Source organism: Ursus maritimus, unplaced genomic scaffold, assembly GCF_017311325.1.
Source record: "Ursus maritimus isolate PB19 unplaced genomic scaffold, ASM1731132v1 scaffold_26, whole genome shotgun sequence".
Lineage (NCBI taxonomy): Eukaryota > Metazoa > Chordata > Mammalia > Carnivora > Ursidae > Ursus > Ursus maritimus.
The window spans coordinates 5,560,867-5,579,966 of NW_024425119.1; the positions used below are offsets into that span (position 1 = coordinate 5,560,867).

The 19,100-nt window shown below is 38.3% G+C and overlaps 1 protein-coding gene across 5 annotated transcripts in view; it reads left to right on the plus strand.

Annotated features, from left to right (window-relative positions):
- RAD51AP1 (RAD51 associated protein 1) overlaps positions 1–19,100 on the plus strand; it is a 36,302-nt gene that overhangs the window by 8,892 nt on the left and 8,310 nt on the right. Inside the window, exons 5-9 of one of the 5 annotated variants that reach the window (XM_008704884.1) lie at positions 998–1,084; positions 1,594–1,743; positions 9,569–9,733; positions 14,180–14,332; positions 16,523–17,601. In XM_008704884.1, coding sequence (XP_008703106.1) covers positions 998–1,084; positions 1,594–1,743; positions 9,569–9,733; positions 14,180–14,332; positions 16,523–16,662 — 695 coding nt within the window. In that variant the 3' untranslated portion in view covers positions 16,663–17,601. Of the gene's footprint in view, positions 1–997; positions 1,085–1,593; positions 1,744–9,568; positions 9,734–14,179; positions 14,333–16,522; positions 17,602–19,100 lie in introns of those variants that run through there. The other 4 variants (XM_008704885.1, XM_008704886.2, XM_008704888.1 and 1 more) reach the window with 4 other exon arrangements.

The window sequence follows — 19,100 nt, forward strand, 5'->3', positions numbered from 1 at the left end:
GGTAGTTTTTATTATTTACAAAAGTTAAAGATACTAGTTTGGTTAGCAAGCTCAGCGGACATAAGAGATGTGTGATTTGTGGATTTCTCTGAGTTTTTCTCCTTCAATTTTTCTGGCAACTGTGCAGCAGATGGCAATATTGATACTCTGGAGAGGCAAAAATCATTCCTGGAAAAGATATTCAAACTGTGAAAATACTTTTTGGATGAAATCGTTTCGGCTTAACTTACGTTGGAGGATATTTTTAACTCGTTCGCTTATTTAGGGGTATAGATGTTTAAATCAGTATTCCTCCTATTTGGAAATAAATGACACACTGTTGATTAGGGAGCCATTTAGTAATCAGGAAATCAAAGAAATGTGAAATGGCATTATCTTACATCCAAAAGTTGAGAAGATTAAATTCATCTCTCTCCTGTAAGAGAGGGTAGAGTACGTAGCAGGATTTTCTTGGAAGTACCACTTCCCATAGATGAATGCACTTTATAGCAATGGGATTTAATAGTACCAATTATCATGACTTAAAGTCCTCTTGAAATACTTCAGATCATTTTAAGGTTATGCTTTGTTAGTAAAAGCGTGTATCTGCCTACACAGAAATGATAGTTAATATTTATTGATGCTTTCCTATGTGCTGGGCACTACAATAAGCAATTCCTACATGTGATCCCCCACAATAAACCCAATTATTCCACACACTATTTTTTATCTCCATATTATAGATGAAGACAAGGCTTAGAGAGGATAAGCAACTTTCCTGTGGTCGTATAGCCAATGTAAGTGATAGAGCCTGAATTTCAACTGAAGTCTAAGTCTGTGTGATTTCAGAGCCCAAACTCGTCTAACCATATGCTAACCTTTCCAAGGTAAATCACTGTGCTCTGAGTTTGGATCATTTATCTGTATCTGGATGCTTTTACATTTGAGCACCAATTTTCCTATTTCTGTCCGTTGGCTGATTAAGGTGCATCTGTATCTTTTTCCTTCTTGCCTTTAGGCACCGAAAAATGCGGCAGCAGTGAAACTGGAACAATGAATAAGGCTCCCCATATCTCCAATTGCAGTGTAGCCAGTGATTATTTAGGTAAGTTTTGATATTAATAATATTTACTTTTTCTAGCAACATTCCTATTTTTCTAACTTTTATTTAAATACCTGACACTGTAGCTAGAACCAAGATATTTAAATTTGTTAAGGTTCCCTTCACCACTTCTCCTTCGTTTCTTTGTGTTTTAGTTTTCTTTCCTTTTACTGCAGACTCATTTTCCTTTTCTTGCCTGGAGGAGGGTCATGATGACCCCTGGCTTCTAGTCAATAGCTATTGACCACTGCATCTTCCCAGCTCCAGTTTTACCATTTTTTGCGGGAAAGAGTCCTCAGTTGAGTCTCGCACTTATCCTTAAACTAGACTCTCTTGTCAGGAGACTGATGTACTGGGATTGACCCAGCTTGGACTATATGGTCCCTCAGAAGCAGCGGAGGGACAAAGCAGGGCAGATCAAAACAACGGATGTGATAGAAGTCTATTCTGCAATTCTTTCAATATTACCTGTCACAAAAAGTTTTCCGTTGATTTTTATGCCTCTCCTGAAGATTTGGATAAGATTACTGAGGAAGATGATTTTCATGGTGCTCAAGGGAAAAGAAAAGCAGCATCAAAAGCTGTAGTACAGCAGAGGAAGATTCTTTCGGAAGGCAGCGATGGCGACAGTGCTAATGACTCTGAACCAGACTCTGCAACTGGTGAGTTATAGCCTACCTCAAAATTAAGCCTATGGAAATTCAGTAAAAAGTTCTTAGAGACCGTTAATGTATGCAAAGCACTGTGCTCAATGTTTGCTATATACAAACTTGAGGAACACACAGGATGGTTAAATTCAGCGCTGCCATTTGAGGAGAAAGCTTTATGTGGAGGTGACCTTTAAGCTGTGCCTTGAAAAATGAATAGCATTTAGGCCAAATAACAGGGTGAAATAGCATTGCTGACTGACAGAAAGGCGTAAACAGTGGAATGGACAAGCACACAGAGAAGAAGTCAGTGAGCCTGCAGGAGAGAATGTTATAGAAGAGGCTAAAGAGGCAGGCTGGCACAAGATCATGGAGGGTCTCAGACCCACTCTGAGAAGTGTAGACTTTTTTCTGTAGGTAGTGGAAATTCATGAATATTTTGAGGTTGTGATATGGAACCTGTATTTTATTGTGACATGTTTTCAGACTCTTTCAGAAATTAGGACAGATGGGAAGCATAGTGACCTTGACGGAGCCCTGTAATATATTAATTAAAACTTAAAGTGAATGAATCCATAAATTTGTGCCAAATCAGATGATAGAGTTTGACAGATTTTAACATGCTGTTGACAAATAGTTTTGCTCCTCAACATTCTTTAAATATTTGAGTATCTGTTCCGTGCATTATGTTCTAGACACTAGGAATACAGCAGTGAACAACAACAAAAACCAGAGCTCCTTAAGGAGCTTAAATTCGAGCGAGGGGACACAGACAATAATGAAATGTAGAACGTGTCTAGTGTCATCATAGAAGAGCTGTGAAGAAGAGGAAGGACGGTAGAGCCCAGAAATCTGCCTTTTGAACCAGTCCCTGCCATTTTACGTGACCCAGGTCATGCCAAAGCAGGCGGTCCAGGAGTCCTACTTGGAGAAACAGAGACATAAGTGGAGCACCAGGAAGCAGGAGCCAGTGACAGAAAACTCCCTGAGGAGATAGTGTAGGAGAGCACGGGCTGAATGCTTCCCAACGTAAGGTTACTGAATACAAAAAAGCCCCAAATGATAAGAATAACCCCTTGTCAGTTTAAGTGTCTTTTCAGGGATGATGATCATAGCGCTTCTAGAATGTCCTTATCATTATCTGACGCACGTTTGTCAGAAAAATCCATAAACAATTTTAAAGTTATAAATTGCAAGGCTACTTAGCATGCCAATGAAATTATTTGTCTTTAATAATGGTTCAAGTGTTTGCTTTCTATGTGGTAATGAAATCATTTGCTTTGTTGGCTGGGTTTATACGGGTTATGTTTCAGGTATGATAGAGATTTAAAAAGAAAAACGTGTTATTTGCATTCCAACGTCCAATAATCTCTTTCAAATCATTTTATAAAAATAAGTTTTTATTGAAATTGTAATTTGGATAGTGACTTAAAAGTCACCTGTATGCCTTTAAAAGTAGTTAAAATCTCTAAAGATAATACGCAAATGGCCAAAAAGCAAAAGATGCCCAATATCAGTATCATTAGGGAAATACAAATCAAAATCACAGTGAGCTGTCACCCCACACCCATTGGAATGTCAAAAAAGAGAAAATAACAAGTGTTGGTGAGGATGTGGAGAAATTAGAACCCTTGTGCGCTGGTAGTGGCATTTCTGCTGTGGGAAACGGATGGAAGTCCCTCAAAAAATTAAAAATAGAACTATCATATGATCTAGCAATCCCACTCTTGGGTATATATCCCAAAAGAATTGAAAGCAGGGTCTCAGATATTTGCACACCCATATTTCTAGCAGCATTCTTCACAATAGCTAGGAGGTGGAAGCAACCCAGATGCCCATCAGTGGGTTAATGGATAAACACCATGTGGTCTCACGTATAGCGGGATATTCAGCCTTGAAAAGGAAGGAAATCCTGTCATGTGCTACAATTTGGATGGACCTTAAGGACTTTATGCAAAGTGAAATAAGCCAGTCACAGAAGACAAGTACTGTGTGATTCACTTAGCAGAGGTATCTAAAATAGTCAAATTCATAGAAACAAAGTAGAATGGTGGTTAACAGAGACTGGGGAGAGGCAGGAATAAGAGTTGTTTAATGGGTATGGTTTCAATTTTGCAAGATGAAAAAGTTCCAGAGATCTGTTGCACAGCAGTGTGAATATGTTCAGCACTACTGAACTCCACACTTAAAAAGGATTAAGATAGTATATTTTATGTTAGAGGTATTTTTTTTTTTTTACCACAATTAGAAATTTTTTAAAAAGAAGGATATAATCATTTAAAAAAAGTAACTAGCTTGGTTCCAGGTTGTTTTTCCTATTCAATTTTGCATAAGCAAATATTTTTGAGAGGAAATATGAGCCAAAGTTCTGAGAGAGGAATAGATTTAATTTCAAGTCCTGTACAGTTGAATGGTGATTTAGGATATAGAAAGCACCAAAAATAGGAAAGAAAACATTTATTGAAATATGTGCTCCTTAGGATATGAGGACTGCAAAAAATATTTCTAACTGAAATTTATTCTCACTTCCTTTGGACGGATTCAAGACCTGTTAGCAGTTTGTGGGGAGATGTGGTTGTCAAATGGTGATTTTAGTGTGAATTCTGATGAGGCCTGTTATCATTGTAACTAGAACAGTAGTCGCAACAGGAATCTGTTATGGTAACAATGATTTGTCAATAAATGGAATGTCTGAGTCCTTGGATATGAGACTGGTTAGGACATTGGGAGAAAATAATGCTAATTGTTTATATGGTAGTATACATTCTTAGGTTCTAAGAAGTATCCCCTACCTAGCAGTTATTTGTGAACTAAAAAGACGGCTACTTCTCCAGGTCTTTGAGAGCTGCTTTGGTTTTTTCCCCCTGTTACATTATTACGGTTTCCACCAAACTACAAGTATGGCTATTCTCCCTATAAAATGCCATGTGGTCCACCCTGGGAAGCAGTCCCTCCGTTAGAGGGAGCTTGCTCATTGGTTGTGGTGGTAACTGTCCACTGGCCTGTGCCATGGATATACAAACTAAGCTTTAGACAGAATTTTCTCCTTGTCTCTCTTTTTCTGTCCCCTATCCGAGCATGCAAAAGCCTTATACTGTCTTCTGGCTGTGTAAGCCTCCTTAAGCTATTCCAGCCAAGCCTGCTTTACCTTTAAATTGAAAGATAAACCTATTTCTCTTCATGTTTAGTGTACTTGAAGGAGAAGTACAGTTTATTTTCATTCCACTCTAAGCCAGCGGTGACCAACAACTCCCCAGTCCCCTCAGAGGTGATTGTTTATTGCACTTGAATGTGTAACTGGTATCGTTTCAGACAACCTGAAGTTATTTTGGAGCAAGATCCTTTTCTTTAGCTGACATGTCAGAACTTTCCCCCTCTACTGACTCACCCTAGATGAAAAGAGAAAGGGTCATTGTGACCTTCAGTAGAGAAAGAAGAATGAAAATTGGAGAGAACATAAGACTTTTCTTAAGGACGTCTGAAGAGTCACAGAATCCATAACCCCAGTGTTTGGGCCTGCCAGATTTGCCAGTATGGTATGCTGCTGACTTGGGATTCTGGGTCTTCCCACCACCAAATTATTTAAATTACTTTCTTTGTTGACTGATGATGATCAGTTGGACCCCATCTTTAGATAAGTTTTATAAATAGAGTTTAGCCAGCCCCTATCAATTATCCTCTCACACCAAGAAAAGTATACATGCACTACCAAAACTGTTGGATACATAGGAAGTTTTGTCCTCCTAGACTCTGTATTTTGAAATTTTGGAGAAACTCCACTACTTGCCCTCCCCGAACGTAGATCCTTTTGGAACTCCAGAAATAATTCTTTGATTTTACAAAGTGCTATTTATAGCAGCCTTCATGTGGTCTGTTGGCATTATATGACCAATTCTATATAACACAGTAATCATTATGTGAATATATGGGTTGATTACTCTCATCTGTTTTTAAGTTTTTGCTGTGTGGAAAGACAGAATAAGGAAATCACAATTTGAAGATCATAATGACGTTGTTAATTTAGGCAAAGACCCGTCAATGGAAGGCTGATGAGGACCTTCGCAATGAGAGTTTGGGTCAACTGAACCAACTAAGAGTAGGACATATGTTATGTGCTTTCTGATCTGATATAATATGAAGTACAGAGCATCACTCATGAAGTATATTCTTACAAAAAAATAATAAGGTGAGCCTGATTCTAATTGAGCCTTGAGAAAATTCCAGCTCACAGAATAAACTAAATGACATCATGAGGAAGAAAACAGTCAAATCCAGAATTTTGGAAGTTCTATAAGACAACTGACCTGATTACTTCAACAAGTCAAAGGCGTTGGGGGGAAGAGGAAAGGGATAGAGCTCTATTTAAAAGTGATTAATATTGACTGGATAGAAGATGATACCAAGAAACTATTATTGATATCATATCTTAAGATATGATAACGACATTGCTGTGTTAAAAAAAAAAAAAAAGTCCGTGTTTTTTAGAGACATACTCTGAAGTATCTAGGAGTGTAATGACCTGATGCCTTGGATTTATTTTAACATATTCCAAGGAGGAAGGGGAAGAGAAGACGAGAGAGAGATGAAACAAATGTAGAAAAGTATTGATGAATATTGAGTCTGGTTTATTATTGTCTATCATTGTGTATGCTTGGAAATGTTTATGTATATTTAGTTTTTATATAAAATGTATTATTTCCTACAGATAAGTAAATATTATATACGCTGAGCATAACAGTGGTTATCTCTGAGTGGCGAGATTAGTAGTGAATTTTCTTTTGCCTTAATATTTCTTTGGTGTGCTCTATATTTCCTGCAATAAGCATGTACTGTTTTATAATATAAAAAAATGTAAAGATGTTTTTATGATAATAGTACTACTCTTTACTTACACTTAGTATTCAGAATTTATTATTTATAAGACATGGTTTTCTGACTCCCTTCCCCTGGCCTTCCCTAAAACAGAAGAATCATTGCTTAACTATGGATATTCTTTTTTAAAATTTAATTCTATTTAAATTCAGTAAATTAACATATACCGTATTATTAGTTTCAGAGGTAGAGTTCAATGATTTATCAGTCTTATATAATACCCTGTGCTCATTACATCACATGCCCTCCTTAATGCCCATCATCCAGGTACCCCATCCCTCCACGCACCTCCCCTCCAGCAACCCTGTTTGTTTCCTAGAGTTAAGAGTCTGTCATGGTTTTTCTCCCTCTCTGATTTCGTCTTATTTTATTTTTCCCTCCCTTCCCCTATGATCCTCTATTTTGTTTCTTAAATTCGACATATGAGTGAGAGCATATGGTAATTGTCTTTCTCTGATTGACTTATTTCGCTTAGCATAATACCCTCTAGTTCCATCCATATCGTTGCGAATGGCAAGATTTAATTTTTTTTTTAAAGATTTTATTTATATGACAGAGAGAGACACAGTGAGAGAGGCAACACAAGCAGGGGGAGTGGGAGAAGGAGAAGCAGGCTTCCCACTGAGCGGGGAGCCCGATGCGGGGCTCGATCCCAGGACCCAGGAACATGACCTGAGCCGAAGGCAGATGCTTAACGACTGAGCCACCCAGACACCCCAAGATTTCATTTTTGATGGCTGTGTAATATTCCATTGTGTATATGTGTATATATATATATATATATATATATATATACACACACACACACACACACACACACGTATATATATATACCACATTTTCTTTATCCATTCATCTGTCAGTGGACATCTGGGATCTTTCCATAGTTTGGCTATTGTGGACATTGCTGCTATAAACATTGGGGTGCAAGTGCCCCTTCAGATCACTATGTTTGTATCCTTTGGATAAATACCTAATAGTGCAATTACTGGGTCATAGGGTAGCTCTATTTTTAACTTTTTGAGGAATCTCCGTACTGTTTTCTAGAGTGGCTGCACCAGCTTGCATTCCCAGCAACAGTGTAAGAGGCTTGCCCTTTCTCTGCATCCTTGCCAACATTTGTTGTTTCCTGACTTGTTAATTGTAGCCATTCTGATTGATGTGAGGTGGTATTTCATTGTGGTTTTGAATGAAAATAATGATGGTGAGCATTTTTTCATGTGTTGGCTATTTGTATGTCTTCTTTGGAGAAATGTCTGTTCATGTCGTCTGCCCATTTCTTAACTGGATTATTTGTTTTTTGGGTGTTGAGTTTAATAAATTATTTATAGGTCTTGGATACTAGCCTTTTCTCTGATAAGATATTTGCAAATATTGGGGTGCCTGGGTGGCTCAGTCATTAAGCGTCTGCCTTTGACCCAGGGTGTGATCCCAGGGTCCGATCCCAGGGTCCTGGGATCAAGCCCCACATCGGGCTCCCTGCTCCTCTGGGAGCCTTTCTCTCCCACTCCCCCTGCCTGTGTTCCCTCTCTTGCTGGCTGTCTCTCTCTCTGTCAAATAAATAAATAAAATCTTTAAAAAAAAGATATTTGCAAATATCTTCTCCCATTCTGTCGGTTGTCTTTTGGTTTTGTCCACTGTTTCCTTTGCTGTGCAGAAGCTTTTTATCTACATGAAGTCCCAGTAGTTCATTTTTGCTTTTGTTTCCCTTGCCCTTGGAGACGTGTCCAGCAAGAACTTGCTGCGGCCAGGGTCACAGAAGGTGCTGCCTGTGTTCTCCTCTAGGGTTTTGATGAATTCCCATATCACATTTAGGTCTTTCACCCATTTGAGTCTATTTTTGTGTATGGTATAAGGAAATGGTCCATTTTCATTCTTCTTCATGTGGCTGTTCAATTTTCCCACCGCTATTTGTTAAAGAGATTTTTTTCCATTGGATTTTCTTTCCTGCTTTGTTGAAGATTAGTTGACCATAGAGCTGAGGGTCCATTTCTGGGGTCTGTATTCTGTTCCATTGATCTATGTGTCTGTTTCTGTGCCAGTACCATGCTGTCTTGATGATTACAGCTTTGTAATAGAGCTTGAAGTCCAGAATTGTGATTCCACCAGCTTTGGTTTTCTCTTTCAACATTCCTTTGGCATTCAGGGTCTTTTCTTTTCCATACAAATTTTAGGATTATTTGTTCCAGTTCTATGAAAAAAGTTGGTTTCCAGAGCAGCCGTAGCTACTTAATATATCACCTCACTAGCTTGTATCATCCCATTAATACAGAGAAGAGCTTGTGGGAAATAAGACGTGTGTCCCAAATAAAATCATACACAGGAGTATCAGTTAAGATGTTTTGGTATGACTAGTCTCTTCTCGATTCCCAGTTGGTTTCTATTCTAGAATGTTGAAGTTTATGTGATTAAAAGAAGGTATACTGTTATTACCATCAAGGTCCTTGTTTTGAAGGAGTTGCTAATATAATGCCCTACCATTCTTTTTAAAAATTACTAAGTTAAATTGGAAAAATTGGAAGTAAAGATTACTGATCGGAAATTATAATGATAATAGTAAAAGCAAACAGTGCTGTTTTGCTTGCTGTTTGCCAGATATTATTCTAAATGCTTTACCTATATTAACTCATTTAATCTGCACAACAACCCTCTGATGTAGGCCTTATGATGATCCTCATTTTATACATAGGAATTTAAGCACAGTGAAGGGAGCAGCCTGTCTGAGGTCACACAGAGTGTAAGCAGAGGGGCCAGGATTCAAACCCAGGCAGCCATGCTCTCAGTCCTGCTGTGGCATAGCATAGCACGAGGTGCCCAAGAATCTAGTGCAAAGGCTGTAAAGAGGTAATAGAAACTTCACTTTGTTTTAAAATCGAAATAAATTGACATACAATGTTATATTAGTTTCAGGCATACATGGAAGCCTCACTTTTTAGAACAAAGATCAAGTATGTAATCCTCGTTTTAGGTGAAGAGTCTGAGGATGACTCTGCTTTTAGTGAGAGTGAAGACGATGATGAAGACTTCACTATGGGAAAAAATAAAGCGAAAGAAATTAAAAAGAAAGGAGTGAAGGTAAAATCCCCAGTTGAAAAGAAGGAGAAGAAACCTAAATCCAAACGTGATACTTTGGGTAAGCTTGGTCCAAAACACTTAATTTTATAAAGGAAATGTATTTGGTTTATTTAATGTGTTTTTCTTCTCCCTGCCTTTGGTCTTTGTAACATTTTGCCAGTGTTCACTTCTAGCTAAGATACACAGAGGGAAGCAGGGGTGGGGAAGGGAGAAAAGCAGACAAGAGTTCTGAGCCCCACTGCCTGTGTAGCTCTTACTAGAATTACCCGCCTGCCGCGCTGACGGCCACCCTCTGAGACAGCTAGGATCACCTGCATTTTACGGTGAGAACACCAAGGCTCAGGTTAAATAATTTGTTGGAATTCTTACAACTAATTATGTGAGGAGTTGGAATTTGCACCCAGGTTTGTCCATTTAGAGCCCAAGCTCTAGCCACTGGACCACATCTTTGCATGATTCTCATTTCTTGCTTTCACGCTTGACTTAGTCTTTGATTTGAGAACCCTTTTGCCACATGTTTAGGGCTTCTTTGGCTTTTCTTTCTTTTTTTTTTTTTTTTTAAGCTTTTATTTACTTATTTGATAGAGCGAGAGAGTACAACCTGGGGGAGCAGCAGAGGGAGAGGGGGAAGCAGACTCCCCGCTGAGCAGGGAGCCTGACATGGGGCTCGATCCTGAGATCATGACCCGAACCTAAGGGAGATGCTTAACCATCTGAGCCACCCAGGCGCCCCTTCTTTGGTTTTTCAAAACAAATTGTTAGAAACCATTTTTACAATAAGACTTGGAATTTGTGAAAACTTGAGCATGTTTCTTATATAAAAGCAGGCAGGATACATTTGAGTTCATAATATATGATAGATTATTATAAGATATAACTTACATTAACCTGATTTTTCTTTCCTTATTGATATATATTTTTATGTCTTAGTTGTTTGAAACTAAATTTTCCATTATTCGGGCTCCACTTATTAGTGGTGAGAGCTGCTGTCACCTTAAATAGTGTGGTGCTGAGTGCTTACTAAGAAATGACAACTAAGCCAACTGAGCCACCCAGGAGTCCCAATTAGTGTCTTTTTAAATTGACAAATTCATCTGGTTTTCAGAAATTAGATTTTAGGCACAGAGGGTTTTAGAGATAAAGCTGTGTATTAGTTTCTGATTGCTGCCTTAAAAAATTACCACAAATGTAGTGGTTTAAAACCACAAATTTAGGGGTGTCTGGGGCCTCAGTTGGTTAAGCGTCTGCCTTCAGCTCAGGTCATGATCCCAGGGTCCTGGGATCAAGCCCCGTGTTGGGCTCCCTGCTCAGTGGGGAGTCTGCTTCTCCCTCTCCCTTTGTACCTTCCCCTCTGCTCATACTCTGTCTCTCACTTTCTCTAATAAATAAATAAAATCTTTTAAAAACCCCCACAAATTTATTGTAATTCTGTAGGCCACAAGTTCAGAGTGGTTCTCATTGCACTAAAATCAAGCTATAAGCGGGAGCATGTTCCTTTGTGGAGGCTCTGGGAGAAATTTTCCTTTTCCTGTAGCATCTAGAAGCCACCGTGTTCTTTGACTGATGGTCCACTTCCACCTTCAAACTAGCAAAGACAAGGACTTTCTCACATCACATCACTGACTCTCTCTTGCTGTCTTTCTCCTGCTTCTCACTTTCACTTATAAGGACCATTGTGAGTACGTTGGGCCATCCAGATAATTCAAGATAATCTCCCCATCTCAAGATCCTTAACTCAGTGACATTTGTTAAGTCCCTTTGCTGTGTAAGGGGACATGCACTTGTCCTGGAAATTGGGTTATAGACATCTTTGGGACCATTATTCTGCTTACCACAAACTGAAATGAAAAAGTCTAACAATATGAACATATTTTATATTTTCTTTAGACGTTTGTTTATGTTTCCTCACCAAGACACCCTAAAAACTCAGAATAAAATGTCAGTTTCCACGTTGGAATTTACCATTTCAAGTCTTCTATATACCTTGGAGCAAGTTGCTTCACAAGGAAGTTTAATATATGATTTTAGAAGTAAAATTTACCTGCTAAATAATGGGATTAAGAATTAAGAAAGTTGGATTATATTTCTAGTCCCACTAATAAAGTATTGAGTAACTTTTGAGAGTCTTTCATCAGGTACGTGTTACAGTTTTTCCCTTGACAGAGAAAATTTCGAGAGCTGTGCTGCCCAATATGATAGCCACTGGCCACATGCACCTATATTAGATTTAATTAAAGCTAAATAAACTTTAAAAGTCAGTTCTGTGGTTTTGCTAACCACATTTATTTCAAGGTCATTAATAACAACATGTGGCTAGTGGCTGTCACGTGGACAGCACGGAATTTCTATCACAGCAGAAAAGTCTCTGTTGGATAGTGTTGATCTAGGGAATATAGATGTTAACATTAAGAAGAGTATATGGTGAAAGTTTTCATATTCATACGTATTTAGATATCCCTTAAGGTATGTCACAGTAAGCATTATCTAAAAGTGAATTTATATTCCATCTCTCTTCCTCCCTTCATTTCCAGCACATCCCTCCAAAAAACCAAAACCTAGTCCCATTCTTATGTTCATTCTCTGCATAAGTGTGCCCATGACAGGAACTTGCAAGTCATTATTTCTTTGTCTCCATCACCACCTCCTCCCATCCAATTCCTGAAAGATCTCCAAGCTGTTGTTTTTTCCTCCATTCACCCCTGGTTTAGGCCCTTATCACCTCTCCCCTAGATTACCTTAAGAGCCTTCTAAGTGGTTTGCTTGCCTTAAGCTACCATCAGAAAGATGTATTCAGAACACAGGCGTTTCTGAGAAAAATCAGTTCCCGATTGTGACTAGCCAAACTCCTTCCCTGGTATGCAAAACTCTGCATTGGTGATGTGCACCCGGTCCATGTGTCTCACCCTTCCTATCCTTGACATNCTAGCCATATTGAACCAGCACCTCTGGTCCTGGAACCGGCCGCATTCTCTAGCTTTGCATGCTCTGCCCCCTCTGCCTAGATAACTTCCCTCCAACTCATCTTTACTTTGCAGCCTTGATCTGGCTCAAAGTATCCTCAAGCAACTTCCCTGTGGTTTTTTATTTATTTATTTATTTTTCAAAAATATATTTCTTTTTTTATTTTTAGTTTTTTATTATGTTATGTTAGTCCCCATACAGTACATCATTAGTTTTTGATGTAGTGTTCCATGATTCATTGCTTGCGTATAACACCCAATGCTCCATGCAATACATGCCCTCCTTAATACCCATCACCGGCCTATCCTGATCCCGCACCCCCTCCCCTCTGAAGCCCTCAGTTTGTTTCCCAGAGTCCATAGTCTCTCATGGTTCATTCTGCCTTCTGTTTACTCCGCTTCATTCTTCCCTTTCTTCTCCTACCGATCTCCCTGCTATTTCTTATGTTCCATAAATGAGTGAAATCATATGACAATTGTCTTTCTCTGCCTGACTTATTTCACTTAGCATTATCTCCTCCAGTCCCTGTGACTTTTTAAACCTATGCAGATATATACACAGATTGTGGGTTCCCTCCTATGGTGCATATTTCTAAAGTCTGTCTTTTCTCTCATCACATGGCATGATACACATGTCTTTGCTTTTTTCCCCTTTTTACTGGAGTCTAGTGACTTAACTCTACTGGAGTCTAAGTTCCCTGGGAACAAGATCCATGAGCTGTACTCTTTGTAACCCTAGAGCGTAATATATTGTCTCACTGACGCATACTGATGAGATACTATTATGTCATGGCTACTGGTGTAGACTTTGGAGCTAGACCTGGTTCCTAATGCTGGCTCAGGTATTTATCAGCTATCAGACTACATGGAGATTGCTTAGCCTCTGTTTCCTTATCTGATGGTGCCGATAGGAATATCTGTATCAGAGTTGTTTTGAGAGTTAAAGATAGTGTATGTGGTATGCTTACCACACTGCCTTGCCTATAAACGGTCATGAGAGATGGCTGTTCTTAGGCTCTCCATCAATGTTTGTGTATAAGTGTTTTCCAAATTTATGATACTGCCTTTTTAATTATTTTATAAGATTATGTAACTTTATAATTTTTACACCTACATGCTAGACTTAATCTTTCTCTATGAAAAACTTTTTTTAGGATTTTATTTTATTTTATTTTATTTTATTTTATTTTATTTATGGGGGCACCTGGGTGGCTCAGTCGTTAAGCGTCTGCCCAGGGTCCTGGGATCGAGCCCCACATCAGGCTCCCTACTCCGCTGGGAAGCCTGCTTCTCCCTCTTCCACTCCCCCTGCTTGTGTTCCCTCTCTTGCTGGCTGTCTCTCTCTCTGTCAAATAAATAAATAAAATCTTTAAAAAATTTTATTTATTTAAATTCAATTAATTAACATATAGTATATTATTAGTTTCAGAGGTAGAGTTCAGTGATTCATCAGTTGTATATAACACCCAGTGCTCATTACTCTCTCTCTCTCTCTCTCTGTGTATATATATATATATATATATATTTTTTTTTTTTTTTTTAAGAAGCAACTTCAGGAGACTCTGCTCCAGCTGCCATGAAATCAGAATTTCAGCCTTCACCAAAAAAGGTTTCTCTTTCTTCAGAGGCCACTAGGAAACCATTACAAATACGCAGTCCTTCAGCTGAAAGCAGAAAACCTAAGTGGGTCCCACCAGGTATGGTATATTTATTGATCCAAGGACAGGGGCTTGGAAAATTATCACTGGCAGATCTTTTCCCCTAGATGTAAGTGTTATACCATATTATTACATACCTTTCAAAACCAGGGTTTTTGATTGCTGCATTTATCATTTGTCATTCCCTTATACTGAGCATCCAGATTGTTTATTATTTTCTCAATGTCATAAATAAGGTTGCAGTAAGCACAGATGTCCTTGTTTTAGAAATCTGTGGGCACATCCTTGTTTATTTTCTTAGGACAAATTCCTAGTAGTGGAATTATAGTGTCAAAGAGTGTTAACATTTAACATTCCTGGTATTTATTTTTGGCAACAAATCTGTTTGGTCAAGACCCACTGGTCACAGTCTGACTGAAGCCTTGGGACCTGTACACAGGGCTCCCCGCATTTAACAAATGCCCTCGCAGACTTGACTTCTCTTTGTGTTTTTTTTATTTTCTGTTTTTTGGGGTTTTTTTTGCTCCACAGTTAAGTCTCACTGATCTTCAAGAATTCTTTGATCTTCACTCTTCTTGACATTACCAAGAACCTAGCTCATTTCATGCCCAAATTACCTGTGGCTCCATAACTAGTCCTGTATCCCCTTCCTCTCACCCAACCACATGAACCCTCTAGTCCAGGAAAATTGATACCATTTTTATTCCTTAAACACAATGTATGTCGTCTTCTGTCAGAGTCTCTTTGTGTCCACTTTCCTCCCTCTGGTATGTCTCTCCTCATTTGTTCCCTCTCCTCTAAGTCATTCCAAATCTACTGAGCTTTGGTTTACTTTTCACTGACATTTCTTGATTGGTCCCCAGTGGTCACCCCCGGATAACTAGGTATTAATAGACAGATTTCAGTCTGAGTTGGTATTTTTATATTGCTCCCTGATGTTTATGGCAGCACTATCAACAATAGCCAAATTACAGAAAGAGCTCAGATGTCCATCAACTGTGACTGGATAAAGAAGATGTGGTATATATATGTATATATACGATGGAATATTACTCAGCCATCCAAAAAAATGAAATCTTACCATTTGGATGGAACTAGAGGGTATTATGCTAAGCAAAATAAGTTAGAGAAAGACAAATACCATATGATCTCACTCATATGTGGAATTTAAGAAACAAAACAGAAGAACATAGGGAAAGGAAAAAAAGAGGAAGGAAAACCATAAGAGACTCTTAACTATAGAGAACAAACTGAGGGTTGCTGGAGGGGAGGTGGGTGGGGGGATGGGTAATACATGATGGGCATTAAGGAGGGCATTTGTTTTGAGGACCACTGGGTATTATATGTAGGTGATGAATCACTCAATTCTACTCCTGGAACTAATATTACATTATTGTGTTACTAGAATTTAAATAAAAACTTGAAATATTAAATAAAAAGCATTATAAAAAAAGATTGCAGTTTGAGACTGCATGATTACTTAATATCTCTTAATTACTTCATCTTGTGAAATATCAGGCAGATATTGATTCAGTAATTCCACACACTACCCAGTGCTCGACACAATAAGCATAGTTACCGTCTGTCCCCAGACAACATGATTACAATATTATTGACTGTATTCCCTATGCTGGACTTTTCATCTCCGTGACTTATTTATTTCATAATTGGAAGTTTATACCTCTTGGCCCCTTTATCCCCCTTGCCTATGTCACCCATCCACTCCCACCCCCAGTCAGAGAAGGACAAATACCATGTGATGTCACTTAAATGAACTAGTATAAATAAATAAAAAGAATATTTCTCATGTTTAAATGATTTAATATTTGAAAAAATAGATTCAAGGAGTATTTGTAAAAATTGTAGCATTTTCAAAAAATGCATTAGATTTTTCTGCTACTTTAGAAATTATAACTGCATGCCTTTCTTTATGCCTTTCCAACCAATGTTAGTTGCTCCCAACTTATTTCAGCTTTTGTGCTTAAAGTTTTGGTGTCATTACCTTGCCTTCTGAGCATGTTCAAAAGTAGGCAGTACTGTGTTCTTTCTGCTCTATAATACTGTTTATTCTTTTGATCTTGTTTATAGCTTGATAGAACTTATATACCACAGTAATCCATACCTGCTTTTTTTTTTTTTTTTTTTTTTTTTTTTTTTTTCTGTTTTATAAGTTGATCTTTGCTAAGAGATTTCAAACATCATCAGCATCAGGGGTATGTTTTCTTTCAGCGATATCTGGAAGCAGCAGTAACAGCAGCAGGAGCCCACTGGCAGCGGTGTCAGTTAAGTCTCCAAATCAGAGTCTCCGCCTTGGCTTGTCCAGATTAGCACGAGTTAAGCCTTTGCATCCAAATGCCGCTAGTAGCTGAGCATGGTAGTAAACAAATGTTTGATTAAGAGAATCGGAGTTTTACAAGTGTGTTTATATTTGAATTGTGTTTCTATTTAAGGAGGGTATCATAAAGGAATCCTTTCATGTCATGTGAATTGCCTCTACCTATTCTGTAATGGTGTTCTCTGAAGCTATTCAGGACTTCAAGGAGGGGATTGTTTATAAGAATTATCTTGTGATGTCATTTCTTTCTGAAGAACGTATTCTCTTTTTCCTGTATATTATAAGTCATTGTCGTTAAGTGGTTGTCTGTTTGACAAGGAGGAAGTCCATGTTGCATACTGTTATAATAAGTTGATGTTGCTTTCTAGCTTTGTCTAATTTATGGCACCTTAACTTTTACTGTTGAGAGTTTGTCTGGCAAAAGAAAACAGTCGCATTTTTTCCAGGAGACATTTCTGAAATCTTAAGTTACATTGTCAGTTTTACTGCAAAGATGTTTCATATTTTAGCCAAATATTTTTATAGTAAGAATTCAGAATTATTTTACATATTAAAATGGTTGCTATAATATGGCATATGTCTCCTACTCAGAAGTAGATGTTTATTATATAGCAAACAATTTTGTGAGATTTTATGAATCTCTCATTGTCAAAACCTTTAATAAAAGTGGAAGAGTCTTGGTATGCTCTTTTCCTTGATACCGTTACGTCCATCTATTTTTGATTGTCTATATTTCACAATTAAATTAATGTTTTGCAAAAAAAAAAGTATTTTTGTTGTAATTATGGGGGGAAGCTGTTTCTTAGAATAATCACTTTATGTCAAGCCAATGCTTTAGAGGGTGTGAATTTGTTATGAATAAAAATAGTTATAGATATTTTACATTTCATGGTGATAATTTCAACCAGTTCCTGATCACTTTTTAATAAAGACTCTTCACATCCTTTTAACCATTAGGGGCGCCTGGGTGGCTCAGCTGGTTAAGTGTCTGACTCTTGGTTTCAGCTCAGGTCATGATGTCAGGGATGTAGGATTGAGCTCCATGCTGAGCACAGAATCTCTTGAGATTCTTTCCTCTCCCTCTCCCTCCACCTCTGCTCCACCCCTGCTCCTCAAGGTCTCTCTCTCTCTCTTTCTCTCTCAAATGGATAAATAAATGAAATCTTTTAAAAAAATCATGTTAACCATTAAAACATGTATAATATTATTCAGTTTTTCTTGGTTTATAGAAACATCTATGTTAATGTGAAAATAAGGAATTTAGAATTGTGATTTAAGTGAGCATTTGCAGGGGCGCCTGGGTGGCTCAGTCAGTTAAGCGTCTGCATTCGGCTCAGGTCATGATCCCAGGGTCCTGGGATTGAGCTCCTTGTTGGGTTCCCTTCTCAGCGGGGAGTCAGCTTCTCCCTCTCCCTCCCCGCCCCCCCATGCTCTGTTTCTCTCTCTCTTTCAAATAAATAAATAAATAAAATCTTAAAAAAAAATAAAGTGACCATTTGCTTTAGGCGATTATACATTTTTTTCGTGTGTATATATATATATATTTTTAAAGATTTTATTTATTTATTTATTTGAAAGAGAGAGAGAAACAGAGCATGGGGGGGCGGGGAGGGAGAGGGAGAAGCTGACTCCCCGCTGAGAAGGGAACCCAACAAGGAGCTCAATCCCAGGACCCTGGGATCATGACCTGAGCCGAAGGCAGACACTTAACCACTGAGCCACCCAGGCGCCCCTCTTGTGTATATTTTTATACTGTCATTTACCACCTCACCTACCCCACTGCATCCCCTTCTTAAAACACGTACTCAGTTACAAGATGTTAAGGTGCTCTGTATGGTGCAGTTCAACGGTAAACGTTTATTAAGAGCCTACCCTGTATTAGGTACTGATATCACTGATTAATCATCAGGCACCAGCCTGATAAACCTGTTTCCTCCATGTTATTCAAAATAAGTTTGGGGGCGCCTGCTTGGCTCAGTGTTAAGCATCTGACTCTTGATTTCGGTTCAGGTCATGATCTTGCATTGGGCTTGCACTTAGTGGAGAGTCTGCTTGGGATTCTCTCCCTCGGCCTCTGCCCCTCCCCCACTCATGCTTGCTCTCTAAAATAGATAAAATCTTTTTTCAAAGTAATAGCTTGTAGTAAAAATTATCTTAGATTATGTTAAAACTGGCCTTGCAAAAAGCACTAATGACCTTTCTGTTGTCAAATCCAGTGTACATTTTTCTCACCTAATCTTATAGACCCTACTTATTAATACATTTTATTTCCTGGGCTCACATGACACTATTCTTTTGTAGTTTTCTCCCTACATGCCTACCTGTTCTTCATTATTTGGCAGCTTTATAACCTTGTGTTATACATCCACTCTTTCCACCATAGTGCCCTACTCTGTGTGACTCCATATTTTTCCCCTGCCTTTTTCTTTCTTTCTTTCTTTCTTTCTTTCTTTCTTTCTTTCTTTCTTTCTT